This window comes from Carcharodon carcharias, chromosome 14 (assembly GCF_017639515.1).
Source record: "Carcharodon carcharias isolate sCarCar2 chromosome 14, sCarCar2.pri, whole genome shotgun sequence".
NCBI classification, from domain to species: domain Eukaryota; kingdom Metazoa; phylum Chordata; class Chondrichthyes; order Lamniformes; family Lamnidae; genus Carcharodon; species Carcharodon carcharias.
In genome coordinates, this window is record NC_054480.1 from 113,336,003 (window position 1) to 113,353,996 (window position 17,994).

The following is a 17,994-nucleotide window of genomic DNA, read 5'->3' on the forward strand; positions in this document are numbered from 1 at the left end:
TTGTCTTTGGGAATAGTGCCACCTTTGGCTCTGATTTGACACTAAAAACTTGTATAATGTCAAACTGAGTTTAACAATAATCTTTGTGCTGTCAATATTGCTGAGATTGTCTTCAGTAGTGTGCTATTGAAGTAGGATATTAGTCTTCATTTATATCCGTAATGGCCACTGCATGTCTTCTAATTCATGTCACAGTCAAAAATAAACTTGCATTCAGACTTCCCACACAGCAAAGGGCACTTAGCTATTTGTAGCTTAAAGAAGATGGAACCCAGACTGTATGGCAGGATGGTAGGAGACCCATCAGAGAATGACAATCAAACTTGACTAATGCTATAATTTGGGGGGGGAAATTGGATGATGGGCATTGTATTTAAAACTGCCTCCCCCTGATTGTAGAGATTAAACTCATCTGGTGTTTAAAACCCAGAACAACATCCATGGGAATGATGCGAAAGGTTATTTTTTGCTTGCCTAGGATGGCAGTGATATCCTCCACCTCTGTGCCTTAGGGAGATTAGTTTAAGTTTTAAACATCTAAATAAAGAAATTAAAAACTTTTAAAACATGTCCCCTCATGTGATAGTGTCACATCAGCCAGGACATGTGAATGATTTTTAAAAAATTTTTATTGAATTTTTAAACACTTCATGAAATCTCATCCTGCCTGTGGATGAGGTTCCATGAAAAATGCGAAGACCGCCTGGGCTCTTCACCTGCCCACTAACTTTAAAGTTGGACGGGCAGCTTATTTTATTAGTTCAATTAGCTTTCAACAGGCCTTAGTAGGCTTTTGATAGTTTAGCAGTCACACAACCAAGTCGGCTGCACACCCACCAAACTGAAAACCTAAATGACACGCAGTGACGTCGAGATGCCTGCCTGACGTCACCATGCGTCATTTTATGAGTCGGCGAGAGGGCCCCGCCCCCCGCTCACTGACCCAAAAATTCTTCCTTATAGAATCATAGAATGGTTTACAGTACAGAAGATAGCCATTCAGACCATCATGTGTGTGCCAGCTCTCTGAAGGAGCAACTCGGCAAATGTTATCTCTTCCGGTACTTATCCAATCCTCTTTTGAAAGCCATGATTGAATCTAACTCCACCAGTCTCAGGTAGTGCATTCCAGAGCCTAATAACTCGCTATGTAAAAAAAGATTTTTCCTCACGTCACCATTGCTTCTTTTGCCAATCACCTTAAATCTGTGCCCTCTGGTTCTCAAACTTTTTGCCAATGGAAACACTTCTCTCTATCTACTCTGTCTAGGTCTGTCTTGATTTTGAACACCTCTAACAAATCTCCTGTCAACATTCTCTATTCTAAGAAGGACAGCCCCCAGCTTCTCCAATTTAACTGGTTCCAGGGATGAGGGTTCCATTCTTGTACAGCCTTTTTGCATCCTTTAAGGCCATCACATCCTTTCTAAAGTATGATGCCCAGAATTAAACACACTACTCCAGTTGAGACCAAACATTCTCCAATGCCTCCTAGTGTCACCCAGCAAAGTAGGGCTGCTCTCACCTACTCCAATTCTTATCAATCTAATCATAGCCAGAATATCACTTGCAATGGCTTCTCTTCCTGCTCCTGCACTGTTACCTCTGGTGTCCCCCAAGGATCAATCCTTGTCCCTCTGTCCTATTTCTCATCTACCTGCTGCCCCTTTGTGACATCAACCAAAGGCACAGCTTTAGTTTACAAATGTACACTGACAAGACCCAGCTCTACCTCACCACCATCTCTCTCGACTCCTCCACTGTTGCTAAATTATCAGATTTCTCATCCAACGTCCAGTACTGGATGAGCAGAAATTTCTTCCAATTAAATATGGGAAAGACTGAAGCCATAGTTTTCAGATCAGGCTCCAAATTCCCTAGCTACCAATTCCATCCCCCTGCCTGGCAACAGTCTGGGATTAAGCTAATCTGTTCCCAGCCTTGGTGTTACTTCAAGTACCATGCCCTAAGAGAGCTTTGGTGACCATGGACTTCCATGTGTTGGTCTATGATTATGCTTGGCAAGGTACTGCATTGGTTTTCCATTGCCTTCTGCAGATTCTTGTTGACCAGGAGGCTCTCCCACTCTTACCACCTGCCATAGCCATTTTGGAAGGATTTGCAGGTTGATAGTCAACCTGTTTGGCCACATTAGAATACATCATCTGTGGGCATCCATGTCCTGGATTGGGACTCAAAGCCGGAGCTTATGGCTCAAAGATAGGGATGCTACCTTCTGGGCTACAAAACCTCCCCCTCCTATTTTCTACCACCTGTAAACTTGAGATCATTAAAACCCTGCTGCCCTTGCCTTAAACTCACAGCAAGTCCTGTTCCACTATCATCCCTGTACTCATTGACTTACATTGGCACCTGGTCAAGCAACATCTCGATTTTAAAATTCTCATCCATGTTTTCGTATCCCTTCATGGCATCTCTCTTCCAATCTCCGTAATCTTCTCCAGCACCACAACCATTCGAGATATCTATGCTTCTCTCATTCTGGCCTCTTTTACATCCCCATTTTAATCGCTTCACTAGTGGTGGCCATGACTTCAATTGCCTGGGCCCAAACTCTGGAATTCCCTCCCTATTTCTTTGTGTCTCTAACCTCGCTTCTTCTTTAAGATCCTTCTTAAAACCTATCCTTTTGACCAAGCTTTTGGCCAACTGACCTAATATCTCCTTACGTGGCTCAGTGATGTACTTTGTTTTATAGTACTTCTGTGAAATCCCTTTGGATGTTTCATTACATTAAAGGAGCTATGTAAATATAAGATGTTGAACTAGTGTTTTATCAAGGTTCATCATACCTTTCTTCCTTTTGTACTCTATGCCGATATTTATAAAGCCCAGGATCCAGTTTCTCTTCTTAACAACTTTCTTAACCTGCCTTACCCCCTCCAATGATTTGTGTGTGTCTACCCCAGGTCTTTTTGTTCCTTCATCCCCTTTAGAATTGACACTTTATTTCATATTGTCTCTCTTCATTCTTCCTACAAAATGTATCACTTCACACTTCCTTGTGTAAAATTTTATCTGCCATCTGTCTGCCCATTCCTGCCTGCTTATGTCCCCTTGAAGTCTATTATTTTCCTCCTCACAGTTCACAATACTTCCAAGTTTTGTATCATCTGCAAGCTTTTAAATTGTACCCCATACCCCATCCCCGCCATGTTAAGAAAAGCAGTGGTCCTAGTAACTATCCCTGGTGAACTCCAGTGTATATCTTCAAGCAGACTGAAAAACAACCATTCACTACAGCTCTCTGTTTCCTGTCATTCAGCCAACTTTGTATCCATGCTGCCACTTTCCATTTTATCCCATGGGCTTTAACTTTGCTGATAATCCTGTTATGTGGCACTTTATCAAATGCCTTTTGGAAGTCCATGTACACCATATCAACTGCATTACTCTCATCAACCAACGCTGTTACCTCCTCAAAAACGGAATCAAGTTAGTTAAACAATGTTTTTACCTTTAACAAATTCATGGCTTTCCTAAATTAGTCCACACTTGTCCAAATAACTGTCAGTTTTCTCCTTATTTCTAAAAACTTTTCCACCACCGATGTTATTATATGTTGTTGCTGGGTTTAACCTTACACCCATTTTTAAGCAAGGGTGTAACTTTTGCAATTCTCCAATTCTCTGATACCGCCTCCATGTCTAAAAAGGATTGGAAGATTATGGCCAATACCTCCACAATTTCCACCTTTTACGTCCCTCAGCAGCCCATCTGGTGGTGTGACTTATCAACTTTAAATACCGCCAGCCTTCCTAATACCTCATTCTCAATTTTAGCTCAGTCAAGTTCCCAACTACCTCCTCTTTCACGATGACTTTGGCAACATCATCTTCCTTTGTAAAGAGAGGTGCAAAGTATTCACTTCGTATTTCAGCTATTCCCGCTACCTCCATATTTAGATCCCCTTTTGTCCCTAATCCACCCTACCCACCCATCTCCCCCCCCCCCCACCCTCCCACAAACTACGCTCTTATTATTCATAGGCCTGTAAAAGACTTTAGGGTTTCCTTTTATGTTAGCTGCCAGTCTCTTCTGATAATCTCTCTTTACCTCTCTCATTGCCTTTTTTTTCGCTTCTCTCTGAACTTTATATACTCAGCCTCGTTCTCACTTGTATGACATCTATCATGCACACCCTTTTTCTGCTGTGTCTTGTTATATTTGGTTCTGTGTACTGCAGCAACAGAGATCAGGAACACAGAAGAGGGAATGTGTTGTCTGAAAAATAAAAACCAAAATTGAGTAGTGAAGATCTACCTCATCCAGTACACAGAATGCTCCCACAAAATGCAATGTGATCGGGACCAAATAATCTATTTTGGTGATGGTGGTCAAGGGATTAATACTGGTCAGGACACTGGGGATAACTTCCCTGCTCTTCTTCAAAATAATGTCATTGAATCTTTTGCCTCAAATTGAGAGGACGATTGGTTTAACGTCTCACTTGGATCAAGGCTTATCCACTTTTGAACTCCATTTACCTTCTGGGAATGTGGAAATTGCAGAGTAGGTGCATATTCTGCTTGAATATTTGAGGATCAGAGAGCATTTATAAATGGTGTAAAATCCATGATGGGTAGGTGGTATACAGCAGGTTGTTGGGCTGAAAGCCCTTTTTCTCATTTTGTAGCCATTCCTGGACACTGGTCTCCTTTATTATTCCTATTCAATCCTGTTGAGCTGGAAATCCATCTGTCCCACCAACTAAAACTTGACTTTGGATGAATGGGAGCTTCCAGTAGACGAGATTCAATGATGTAAAAGAACCCTCACAATCCACAAAAGAACTAGTTTAACATTTCCAAAATATTATATTGGGCTGGGAGGTAAGGTGGGGTGTGAGGGGTAAGAGAAAGAGGAAGGGACTTTTTTGCATTGGATTACATTGGCCTGTTGCTGTGCTAAATATAATTTCAGCCCAACCAGTCCATGCCAATGTTTGTGCTCTACTCCTGCCTCCTACATCTGTCATCATCTTAATCTATCATGGTAACTATCCATTCCCTTCCTCTGTGAACGCACTGACTACATTTGATGTGTGATCATCGTCAGCCATCAATCAAATGCCACAGCATCATATTTCTACCGTGTGATTTTCATGGGAAAAATCCAAACAATCTAGAAACTACTGGAATTTTCTCCTACTTGAGCTTGCTAGCACTGTAACACATGCCCCTTCCTCTTCCCCAACCCTCCCCCATTTCTCAATAACATCTTAAATATATACTTACTTTGTGTCAAAGTAGAAATTGGCCATTCAAAGTCTTTAGTCTGATTCATCAATTTTATAGCTGTGACAGCTCTCTACCCTTCGAATTATAATTTCCAGTCTCTTTCTATATCCCTTAATATCCTTACTTCCCAAGTTAGTCCTTAAATAGAACAACTAAATTTTGACATATATTTGATATATCCATATACACATATAGAGAACAATTGTTCTCCATATACTCTGCCCATCCCCTTTGTTATTTTTAATACCGTGATCAAGTTGCCCTTAATATCCTCATCTCCAAGGAATATTTTCTCAGTGTCACATCATCTCAGGGGTCATGATGGTCAACTGTTCCTGGATTCTCCTAAGGCCAGTATGTCTTTGCTAAGATAAAAGTGTCAATCATCCAGACCTTTTATTATATATCAATAGCAGAAACTGCAAGCACTTGAAACCTCATCTTGTGTAAATAAACATTACGCAATTGACAGCGTAGATCAGAGAGCCAGAACTGTCAATCAAGCAATCCTGAGGTTCAAGTGTTTCAGCAGGCTAATGGATTTCTGGGCTCTCAGCCAAGCCCTAATATCAATTAGAGTTCTAAAACATCTGAGACCCAATGAAAACATTGCCTGATTGACTGCTATTGCTCTCTAATCTAGGCTGTCAGTTGCACTATGTTTATTTACACAAGCTGAAGAGGTTTCAAGTGCTTGCAATTTCTGCTATTTGTATTTTAAACATTCTGAACGATTGACAGATTTATTGGCCTATAATAAAAAAAGGTGGAAAGTTATCAATGAATGCCTGTTATTTTTAAAGCTTTTTACACACCCTACTATCACTATAGGGGGTTCATTGATTCTATACAGTGTTTGGTAGGTGAATGGACATGGAAGTGCCAAAGCTTGACATGAGGGGCTATAGAGAATGGGTGAGGGGATCATACCTTAGTATAGGGGCATAAGTTGCCATGGGTTGTGGGTGAGGGGCTTAAAGCAGCATGGATGGGGCTTGAGGAATGTGTGGTAGCTGAGGGAGGTGTGAGGGACTGAGGGCTAGAAGGCCTTAATTTTTTCATTATAACTGGGCTGCCATTATAAACAACACACCTGTTCACCCGGCAGCCCCTATGGCTGTCTCCAAACTCTTTCCTGGGTCAGGTGGCTTGCCTGCAGTCCATGCCACCCTTCCCCCACCAATGAAAATCTTATCTTTTTTTGGTGCTTTTTCCCAAGGTGAATGCAACAAGCTGGGAAATTTTCTGACTCCACTAGCCATCTCAAGGATGAAAAACCAGCCGTTAACTCTGTTTCTCTCCACAGATGCTGCCCAACTCATTGCATTTTTATGGGTTCAATGGGCTCTTATGTTGCTTTAAGCCTTTTTGGTTCTCTGGAAATAAAAACAGAAAACATTGGCAAAGTATAGTAGTGAGCCAAGCAATTGGATCCAGGGGCCCAGGTACTTAATGACCTATCCATACAGATCCTTTTAACTAATTTCCCCACCTCTCACCCATGCTCCACAGACAATCTTTTCAGCTATTGACAGAATCTAGGTGGCATTGCGCAGGACACCCCGGAGAGTTGGAAATCATTTGCAATGTCTCCTGGGCTGGTGGGGAATCCACAACAGTTTTCACTCCCTCTGCTGGGGGATGAATGTTAGAAGTAGACAAATTTTAACTTGGTTCTGACATCCTCTGCTACCCACCCAATGTCCAAATGGCCTGCCAACACCCCTTCTCTCAGCTCACACGGCATCTTGACCAAGTTAGTGGAAGGCTGTGGGTGCCCCCGAAACTGAGAAACAGCGAGAGTCACTGTCTGGCGGGGGGCAGGTAACATTTCGGTTTGACATTTCGAGTCCTCATGACCCTTCAACAGAACTAGGTGAATCCAAGGAAAGGGGTGAAATATAAGCTGGTTTAAGGTGTGTGTGTGTGGGTGGGGGGGACCGTTGGGCTTCACTGGAGGAACAGCACCTCATCTTCCGACTAGGCACTTTACAGCCTTCCGGACTGAATATTGAATTCAACAACTTTAGGTCTTGAACTCCCTCCTCCATCCCCACCCCCTTTCTGTTTCTTCCCCCTTCCTTTTGTTTTTTTCCAATAAATTATATAGATTTTTCTTTTCCCACCTATTTCCATTATTTTTAAATATTTTTAAATCTTTTATGCTCCCACCAACCCCACTAGAGCTATACCTTGAGTGCCCTACCATCCATTCTTAATTAGCACATTCGTTTAGATAATATCACCAACTTCAACACCTCTGTGTTCTATTGTCTGTGACATCTTTTGGTGATCTGCTCCTATCACTGCTTGCTTGTCCCTACAACCACACCACCCCTTCCACTTCTCTCCCCCCTCCCCCCCAAACCTTAAACCAGCTTATATTTCACCCCTTTCCTTGGATTCACCTAGTTCTGTTGAAGGGTCATGAGGACTCGAAACGTCAAATCTTTTCTTCTCCGCCGATGCTGCCAGACCTGCTGAGTTTTTCCAAGTAATTCTGTTTTTGTTTTGGATTTCCAGCATCCGCAGTTTTTTGCTTTTATAACAATTCGGTTTGTTTTGTTATGCTGTGCATTCTGCCTGCCTGTGCCCCACAGCTTTGAGATTGGGATTGGATTGGCAGTCAGATATGGATCATCTTTACATTGCGGCTCAGTCCAGTATAGCCCTCCCATTTGAACTAAAGTCATTAATAGGTAGGTAAATACGGCAGCCAATTTGCATCTAGCATGGAAATAAATGGCCAGATCATGTGATTTGGTGGTGGTTGATGGAAGATAGTTGCCAGGAAGCTGGGAGAATGACCTGTTGTTCTTTAAATGGTGTCATGAAATCCAGCATAAATATATACACAGCCCTGCACAAAGCAAGGATTTTTTTCTCACCAGTATCTAGAAAGTTCTGATAAAAGAAAGGAACAAATTTGCATTTATTTAGTTTCCTCCACAATCTCAGGACATCCTGAAGTACTTTATTGTCAATGTGGTAGAGTGACTATGTAGGAAACTTGGCAAACAATCAGTGCACAGCAAGCTCCCACAACAGCAATGAGGTAACGACCTGATCATTCTTTTTTGTGATGTAGTTTAGGACTAAATATTGACCAGGTCACCACATAAACTCGTCTTTACTTTGAGATCTTTTTGCATTCATCTAAGAGGTAGGCGAATTCCCCGAGTACTGCACTGGAGTGTAAGTCTGGATTTTGTGCTCAAGAGCCTGGAATGGGATTTTAAACCCACAACTTTTTTTACTCTGGCAAAAGTGCTACCAGTCAGGCCAGGGTTGACACCTTTGACGACAGCTTTTAATTGAAATGTTAACTTGCCTTTTCTCTGACCTGTCTGTTTCTAGTACTTCCTGTCGATGTTTGACTTCCAACATGTGGAAGTTTTACTTCCTCTGACGGTGCTCACTTTCAGTTACATTTGCAGTTACTGAATAGTGATCTGGAGCAGGAGCCAAGGCTGATTTCTGCTACTCCCACTTCCCTAACCCAGGCACGAGGGCCAGCTATGGTGCCCCACTGATATCCCAGCTGAGTCAGCTAACATGGCACCAGTAAACTGAGCTGTTCAGATCAATGGGCTGTTGGGAGAGCTGGTATCTGGTTAACTTTGCCACCAATAGGGCAGGGAGAAGCTATTTCCCGCAGTGGTTCTCCACACTGTTAAGTGGCAGTTGTGCCCACTTGGTTACATTCTTAGCACCTCTATCTGGTTCAGATCTTGTACAAGGGTTGCCAATCTCCAGGATTGCCCTGGAGTCTCCAGGAAGTGAAGATCAATCTCCAGGACACTGCTGTGTGCAACCCTGAAGAAAAATCATAGGAATATGAATAAGGGTTGTTTTTTTAAAATTTTCTTTGAACATTTCTCTTTACCAGATATAAAAATATTGAAAATTGGTGGCTGGGTGTGGAAGGCTATTTGGCTGAAACCCAATTGGGTAATGAGTCTTTTGCATAGGAAGGCATTGCTTCACAAGGATGGGTGTGTTGGCTGGTTAATGGCTGGAGGTTGGGGGTTGTGGGGGGGGTGGGTGTGGGGAATGTCATGTGATGAAACCTCCAGGGATCTGTTTGATTACAGTTAGCAACCCTAATTTAAACCTTGGTCTGTACTAAGCCAGTCATTCTCAACTGGAGCAGCAATAAATGCTAAATCGGAGTATGACATGAGTTGAGCTACATCATCCCATGAGAACCCACTGGGTGGAGCTTCTTCTGTTGTGCTTGGCTTGTGGTGTCTGCAACATTACTAAAGCATACCTTTACTGGCTTGCTTGTCAGGACAGGCCTGTTGGTGTTGTGAAGTACACTGCCAATCACAGTCCTTATTTTTGAGTAGCGAGTAACAATATTTCTTCGCAATGCACAGAGATATCAAACTTTGTACCCACTGACCTCTGGGGTCACTGTCTAATCTACCCGTTCACTTCAAGTTCAGGCGGAGACATTGTGGTGGTGGTTTGGGGGGTGGGGGGGGGCTCAACAATCTACCAAATAATCTTTGGTATGTGCTGTGCACCATCTGTGAAGCTTGTTCAAGAACTAACCCAAACATTTTCAACAATTCTGGCACTGATGCTCATTTTACAAGCTGGCTTTTACACAGCCTGTGAAAAGAATGGCTAGGCCTGTTATGTCTTCTGGTTCCCATAAATTAGAAATAATCACACTTCAGATTCAGAACACTGGAGCTTCACCAAGTGTATTTCGTGCTGCTCTCTGAGGCTGGTTTACTGATAAACTGATAACATTATTACTCAGTACATGACTGCAATGCAGCAATGAAACATGGCACCTCAGGATATATATTCACATTATAATTAGTTTCTAGCTCTTTATGAGTAGTACAACAATATAACAATTTAACAAGACCTGTAACTGATGACTATTTTTCTATGTGTGACTATTACTGGGATAATCCAACATTGAACATCAAAACTTATTAATATTGACCTGTTGTGGTTAATTAAAAAAATTTAACATCTGGCATTGTCTCTTCCCCGCCCCACCCCACCACCCCCACTGCCTCTCCCTCTTCCCCGCCCCATCCTGGTTCAGCTGGTAAATGCACTAACTTGGGATGTACGATAAATTGAGCCCTAAAGTATCACAAAAAAGGGCCAGAGATTTGAGCACTGGCCTGCAAATTGCAGCCAGACCAGCAACTCGAAGTGATTGGCCTCAGTTCCTCCAGAGCTACAATGTGGTGGAATGCGGTGGAGGTGGGGGGGAAGGGAATTGGCCAAGACTTTTTCAGGGAACTGGGCAAGGACAATATTCAGTTCAACTGTTGTGCCCTTTGTAGTTGAATAGTCTGTCAACAGTAACTGACCAGCTAACTCATCCAGAATAGCCATATGAATGAGGTTAATAAAATGGCTGCATCCATGGAACCACAATCCAGCCTTCCACTTTTAGAATTCAAGGGGTGATGGGGGCTAGGGGGGGATGGCCAAGGAGGCATCTTGGCTTTATTAGCTATGGCTTAGAATAAAATAACTGGGAGGTTATGGGACATGGTGGTGTAGTGGGAGCATCACTGGACTAGTAATCCAGAGGCCCAGGCTAATGCTCTGGGGACGTGGATTCAAATCCCATCATGGCAGCTGGTAGAATTTAAATTCAATTAATAAAATCTAGAATGAAAATCTAAGCACAGAATAGTGATCATGAAATCATCATCAATTGTTGCAAAAGCCCGTCTGGTTTTTCGCCTCCTTTAGGGGAGGAAATCTTCCATCCTTACCTGGGCCTGAATTTTTAGGATGTTGGAAGCTCAGCCATCCTCGCAGACTCCGGCTGCCTTGCAGCCATTTTATGCTCAAAAGAACATTGATTGGCAGTAGGTGGGGCTTCCGCCATCAGTCAGAATAAGGTCCTGCCTTGGAGAGCTGACGGCCAACCTGATTGGCTGGCAGCTCTCCAGTCCCTGCAGCAACAGCGCTGCAGTGGCCAGAAGAGGGACTGCATGGACCTGCCTGAGACTGAACCAGAGACCCAGGTAAGTGTCAGGGGTCCCAGGGTTGGGAGGGTAAGAAAGGGCTGAGGGGTCGCCGGAGGGGGGCGGGGGGGGCTGCGATCAGGGCCTCAGGGGATAGGCCAGGGGTGTGAGGGAGGTCACGAGATCACCGGGACTTAAGGGGAGGGCTCCTTCAGCCAGAAGGGGGCTGCTGATGGAGGCACTCCACCCCCCACCCTCACCCCCCCCTTCCCGTCTGAGATCTAACTTTTTTTATTTTCAGACTTACCCCACAGTGCTTCAATCTGCCCACCAGCCTAAAAATTGAGGCTGGGCAGGAAACGGCCCTTAAGTGGCCATTGAAGGGTCTCAATTGGGGCAAGGGTGGGCTCCCCGTCCAAGGCCTTGGCCACCCCAGAGTAAAATTGCTGCGAGGTCAAGTGGGTGGGAACCCGGAGGGAATCCCATCCCTGGAATTTCATGCTTCCCCCGCACCCCCCCTCCACCCACATAAAAACCCACCAGCGGTGGGGGGAGTGTAAAATTCTGATCCTAGTCTGGCCTACATATGACTCCAATCTCACAGCAATGTGGTTGACCTTAACTGCCCCCAGAAATGGCCCAGCAAGCAATTCAGTTCAAGGGCAATTAGGGATGGGCAACAAACACTGGCCTTGCCAGTGACATCTCATCAAAGAATAAGTTTTTTTTTTAAAACTGTATAAGAACACTAGCTATGGCACAGCTGGAGCACTGTATGCATTTCTGGTCATCACATTACAGGAATGACATGATTGCAGATGAGCGGGTATGGAAGAAATTTACAAGGATGTTGCTTAAACCAGAGAATTTTAGTTGTGAGGAAAAATTGGATAGGCCAGAATTGTTTTCTTTGGAACAGTGGAAGCTGAGGGGAGAGCTAATTGATGTGTGTAAAATGAAGAGGGGTCCAGATAGAGCGGACAGGGAGGACCTTGGTTGAGGGTCCATAAGCAGGTGCATGGATTTAGGGTAGGAAGTCGAGAGAGGATTGAGGGGATTCTTTTTTTCCATCCAGGGGGTGGTGGGGATCTAGGTCTTACTGTCTGAAAGGAGGGAGATGGAGAATCCCTCATAACTTCTAAGAAGTACTTTGGTTATGGCACTTTAAGTGCATATCAAAGGCTATGGACCAAGAGCTGGAACGTGGGATTAGGCTGGATAGCTACTTGTCGGCCAGCAAGGATACATTAGGCCAAATGGCCTCTTTCTGTGCTTTAATTTTCTACCATTCAAGGAAAAGCTGTGCATGGGATGGTGGACGGTGGGGGTGGAGCAGATTGCAACTATTTTCTTAAACCCCTGAGTTGGGGGTTGGTGCTGGTGTTCTCTCATGTGGAATTGTGTTGTATTTTTTCCAGAGACGATGGACGTCTTCAACACTAAAAGCCTGGCCATCCAGGCACAGAAAAAACTTCTGGGCAAGATGGCGTCCAAAAGCATGGCCAATATCTTCATCGACGACACAAGCAGCGAGGTCTTGGATGAACTTTACCAGGTGACCAAGGAATACACAAGAAACAAAAAGGAAGCCCAGAAGGTTATTAAAAACCTGATCAAGGTGGTGGTTAAGCTCGGGGTTCTCTACAGGAACAACCAGTTCAGCGCAGAGGAGCTGGTGCTGGTGGACAAGTTCCGCAAGAAGGTCCACCAATTGGCCATGACAGCCGTCAGTTTCTACCAGATTGACTTCACATTCGACAGGCGAGTTCTTGCAAACATCCTGAACGAGTGCCGGGAATTGCTGCACCAGGCTATCAAACGGCATCTAACATCCAAGTCCCACGGGCGCATCGACCACATCTTTAACCACTTTGCGGATTGTGAATTCCTGGCGACGTTGTACGGTCCCACAGAGCCTTACCGCGTACATGTGCAGAAGCTTTGCGAAGGGGTTAACAAAATGCTAGAAGATGGAAACATTTGATTGGGGCATTTGCACGAGTGACAGAGTGGATGTACTGTGAGGTGGAGGGCTTTTTATATAAAAAAAAACGTATGGCATAAAAATGTTTGTTTTGATGAGGTTCCTTTTTCCACAGACATGGCAAAATGCCCTACCACAATTTGATGCTGAAGTATTTTACTACAGTGAGTCATTTAATTTCTAGGGCATTGAACTGTGGGCTACCCCATTTTCAAAACCTCATTACATGTGAGCAATTCAGGAAATAGAGAGATCTTCCTTAGATGGATCCAGGCTAAAGCCAAGCCCCATGCCCAAATAATTGGAATCAAACATGACCTTATGATGAAAATAGCTTGCATGTACACTGTATGCACAATCTCCTGTCCAACTGGTAGATGAATAATCTGAGGGGAGCTCTACTCAGTTGTGTAGCCCCAGATAGTTTAGGGTTCAATCCCTATTTTAGCCAAAGTGGCTGAACTTGGCCATGGAAATGGTAGTGAGATGAGAACTGGGCTTGGGCTTCCTGGGCTAGAATGCAAGGAGGGAAATCAATTAGGGTTCCAGATTGGCTATCCAATAACCCTGGCTTGAAAGTACGTGTGGACAAGATCAGGCTCAGCAATGTTGCCCCTACAGCCAGATAGCCTAACTATGTTCATTACCTGGGTTCATGTGTGTGATTGAGATACACAGGGCTGTGATGCCTTTAAGAGTTGATGTCTTCGAGAGAGGAGGAAAAATATTTGGGGCAAAGTCAGGGAGAAAGGACAACACAAGCCAAGTCCATCGAGCACTTGCATCCTCTGTGAACCACTACAATCATTCTCCAATTGCAAAGCTCGGCCTCAAGGTTATAAAAACACTGATTCTGAGCAAGACTGTGGTTTTAGCCTGAAGCCATCAAACAAATCAAATGCTAAATGGACTTACTGTTCCTCATCTAGACTTGCATAGTTTATTTTTTACCACCAATGTCAAATGATTATATACCATGTGTGATACCAGCTATGACTTATGGGGTTTTTTTCAGCATTGAGACACTTAAATTGCTGGGTCCATTTGTGTGTGATTGCCCATCTGCTGTCTGTACTTGGAGCCATTCTGTATCCATACTGAGTTTGCGTTTTATTTGGGGAGTATTGTGTATTGGTTTTCAAAGTGGAGAATTGACATCTGTTATAATGTGAAACAGTTTGCATGCTGCAGTTCTAATCTTTATTTCTATCACATCTGTTCTTTAAATATTTGTACTGTAAGTTCACAGTTGAAAAATTGTCAAGTTCCCTTCAACACTGCTCCTCTCGTTCAGTTATTGGCTGTAACTTTCCTAATAGCACCGTTGGTATATCCACCACTAGGTTATGTTTACTCAGCCACACATGTTTGGGCTTCATTGAGTTAGTTAATCACTTAAATAGCAACAGACATGTTTCAGCCAGCTCAACGAAGGGATAAATATCAGTCAGAATCACAAGCAGTGGCCCCTCCTAGAAAATGGATGCAGATATCAGTCAGGACAGGTTCAAGCTGAGCTGTGATGCCCACATGATTTAAATATCATGCCAACACTTGCTGTCTGGGCATATACCACTACTTGGGTGGCAGGTTTGGCTGAGCCACATCAATTTTCTTTGTTTCAAAAATATACTTTATTCTTGAATTTGTAGAGGTACATTACAATACAACCTAAATGTCGCGATTCACAGTGCAATACAAAGCAGCTGGCTATATGTGTTACGTGGCAAATTATGATGCCTCAATCCACTTACAGTGCAGATTGCATTTACTTTCCATTAAACATTTCCTGATACATACAGCCCAAAGGGTTTTAAACTGGTTCTAGCCTCTCTGAATACAATGGCAGTAGGGCCCTTAGTTCCCATTAAGCTTTGGTAGAGGTTGCACAAAACTTAACAATGCATTCCTTAGCATGAAGTCCTGGACTTTGGGATGTGCCAGTCTGCAACATTCAGCCACGAGCAACAATTTCAATGGGAAGACCAAAGTGGTTCTTTCACTGAGTTGATGGCCTCCCAGCAGCAGTTGATGTTTGGAGCATGGTCCATCTAAATGGAACATTCCACAGCAGTGTGACCTGACCCAACCTTCACTTACTGAGGGAAGATAGAACCTCAGCACATAGTGACACTTGGCATTTGCATATTGAGGATCTATGCATAGTTTGATACAGCCACATGCAAAGTTAGCCATCAGGATGAGGGCGATACTTGGTTTGTTTTCTTCCTCTCTCTCTCTGGAGATTTGTATATCATGTCCCTTGTGGGCAGGGTCCACTTTCAATCCCCAGATAAAGTGGAAAAAGGCTCGGGTGACTGTCACAGCGCTGAAGTAGATTTATAGGCTAGACCAGTACCACGCACAGCAGTACTGAGAGCACTTGAAGCTTCTCACCTGCATATGAGGGAGTGTGGCTCCCACATTCTCAGTTTGTGCTTTATTTTAGCTATACCCACCTCCTTGGTTTTTGGTACACGTCTCAACCCCTCTGATTCATATTCCCAGCACGTTCAGGTACTCTGACCTGAATGTGAAGGTGACAAAGGAGCTGTCGGCCCAGTTCCCAAACAACGTGGCCTGGTTTTTGCTGCAATTTACTCTGGTTCCAACTGGTCGCAGATACTCGTTAATCTGTGGACTGAAAGCGGATTCAAGCAGACGACAGAGACATAGTCCAGGTACTGGGAGATCCTGATCTGAGCTTGGGATCTTCTGCTGTCTTTGGCCAACATCCTTCTTGATGGACTTGGCAAAAGTATTGATACAACACACGAACAAGCAGAAGGGAGAGGACAGCCTTGCTTGACTCCAAATTTGAATGGGAAATTTTTGATTCCTACCTGTTAATTAAAACTATGTTACTGATGTCTCTGTCGAGCAGTTGGATCCAATTGTGGATTCCTTCCCCAAACCCCACTCTGGAAAGCATGTCCATCATGTGGTTGTGCAATATTGTCAAAGGCCTTCTCCTGGTCCAAACCGATGAGGCAGGTGTTCACCCTCCTCCCCTGTACATTGGTGATTGAATCACAAGTCTGTCAGAGATCTTCCTGCTGGGTACGGGGCAGGTCTGATCAGGGTGGATCATCAAGTCCAGAGCAGACATGATCTGATTGGCGATGACCTTTGACAGAGTTTTGTAGACAATATTAGGCATGAAAACATGAAATAGGCCACCAATTTCTGATTCTTTCCTCTCCCCTCTTCTGTTTGTAGATGAGGGTAATGATGCCTTTCCTCATGGATTCTGAAATATTGCCAGCCAGAAGCATACTTTTGCAAACTTCCAGCTGGCCTGGGCTGATCCAGTCCCACAGAATCGAATACAACTCAACCGATAAACTCACTTTCCAGGAATTTTACTTGGCTCGAAGGACCGTGCGTCCTTTGTCAGTTTGTCCTGAGTTAGCAGGTGATCCACTCCTGCCTTGCTGTTGTCGAAATCCATAGAGATAGATGACAGGGAGGACTGTGAGGCGGTGTTGTCTGTGGGCTCCACATTGTACAGCCAGGCGTAAAAGGATTTGTTGTATGTCAGGCTGCAAGGACGTCACAAAGCTATTGTCTATCAGTCTGCTGATCACAGAGCTATCAGTTACCACTCTGTGCTTGGCTGACAGCTGACTCTGCTTTGTGTGGAGAGTTTACGCATTTATGAATTTCCTATTTCCCAGCCTTCCCATTCTGGTCATGGAGAGGTCAAGATCATTCTATCTAGTGTCTGGATGGAAATGATGAAATGTTGACTAGATGGGATTACAAATCATTCCTTCAGAGTCAGAGAGCAGAGCCAGCACGAGGGGCTTCATCTGTGTCTGTATTTCAGGATGTGTGCACTGATGGAATTTGCCCCATCACTCAGGGCACTCCTACTCTAGGCAACAGCTAGCTACTTCGGCATTATGCATTATTGAAAAGGTCGCTGTACAGTTTTGTCCTGGTGAGTGGGAGGATTACCTGACTGAAAGAATGTTTCCCTTTTGAAATTAGAACATTTTACTGTCTACCTGCCTTGTTTGCACTGTACTGGTGTAAAGATTGGAATGTTACACCAGGGAGTGACAGGATGTGGGCCTGACCTTTGCATTCCTCTACGCAGTGAACTCCTGATTTCAATTAACCAAACGTGGACAGTTACTTCTCCATAGGGGAGGGGGAAATTCAATACAAGCCTACCAGTGTTGTTAAAATGCAGTGTTTTAATGAGTGTGTCTCAGTGTTTGCTTGGAAATTGGGTTAATCCTGCCTTCTATTAGCATTCTTCTACTTCTTGTGAAAGAGCAAGAAAAGGAGAAAAAGGAGCCCTGAATCCCCCAGGTCACCCAGCTCTAGGTGGGAGTGAATGGAAATGAAGAGATGCCGTCCAGCCACAAACCACAAGTGATGCCACCGTAGCTCCTGCCCCGTATTGAGAGTACGGCTATTTCAGGACTGTCCAACTTACTGAGGCCTGAGGACTCTAGATTCTTTCGCTAGCATTATAGAAGATTTCAGCAATTTAGATAATGAATGTATATTTTAATTTTGTACATTTTTTTCAAATACCCAGGAGCATTTTCTTGGTAATGAGAGAGAAAATTATATATTACACCATGTGCTGAGTGAAAGAAAAGAGACTCATTTTTGACACGGTCACACAGTAACACTACATCTGTGGTTTTAAAAAGAGAATAAAATCTGAAAACATTTGAGCTGGTGGTGTTGCCGCATACAGAAGTGTAATAGTGAGCGGGGGGGTGAATTGTTTAACCCGTGTCCATAAGTAAACATCCAGAACTACAAGTATAGGTTT

The 17,994-nt window shown here is 43.8% G+C and overlaps 1 protein-coding gene across 6 annotated transcripts in view; it reads left to right on the top strand.

Annotated features, from left to right (window-relative positions):
* The window catches only part of tnfaip8l1 (tumor necrosis factor, alpha-induced protein 8-like 1), a 56,809-nt gene extending 42,335 nt beyond the window's left edge, over positions 1-14,474 (top strand). For 5 of the 6 annotated variants that reach the window (XM_041205148.1, XM_041205151.1, XM_041205150.1 and 2 more), the window contains one exon: positions 12,634-14,474. In XM_041205148.1, coding sequence (XP_041061082.1) covers positions 12,639-13,199 — 561 coding nt within the window. In that variant the 5' untranslated portion in view covers positions 12,634-12,638 and the 3' untranslated portion in view covers positions 13,200-14,474. Of the gene's footprint in view, positions 1-11,065; positions 11,276-12,633 lie in introns of those variants that run through there. The other variant, XM_041205149.1, reaches the window with a different exon arrangement.
* The last annotated feature ends 3,520 nt before the right edge of the window (positions 14,475-17,994 follow it).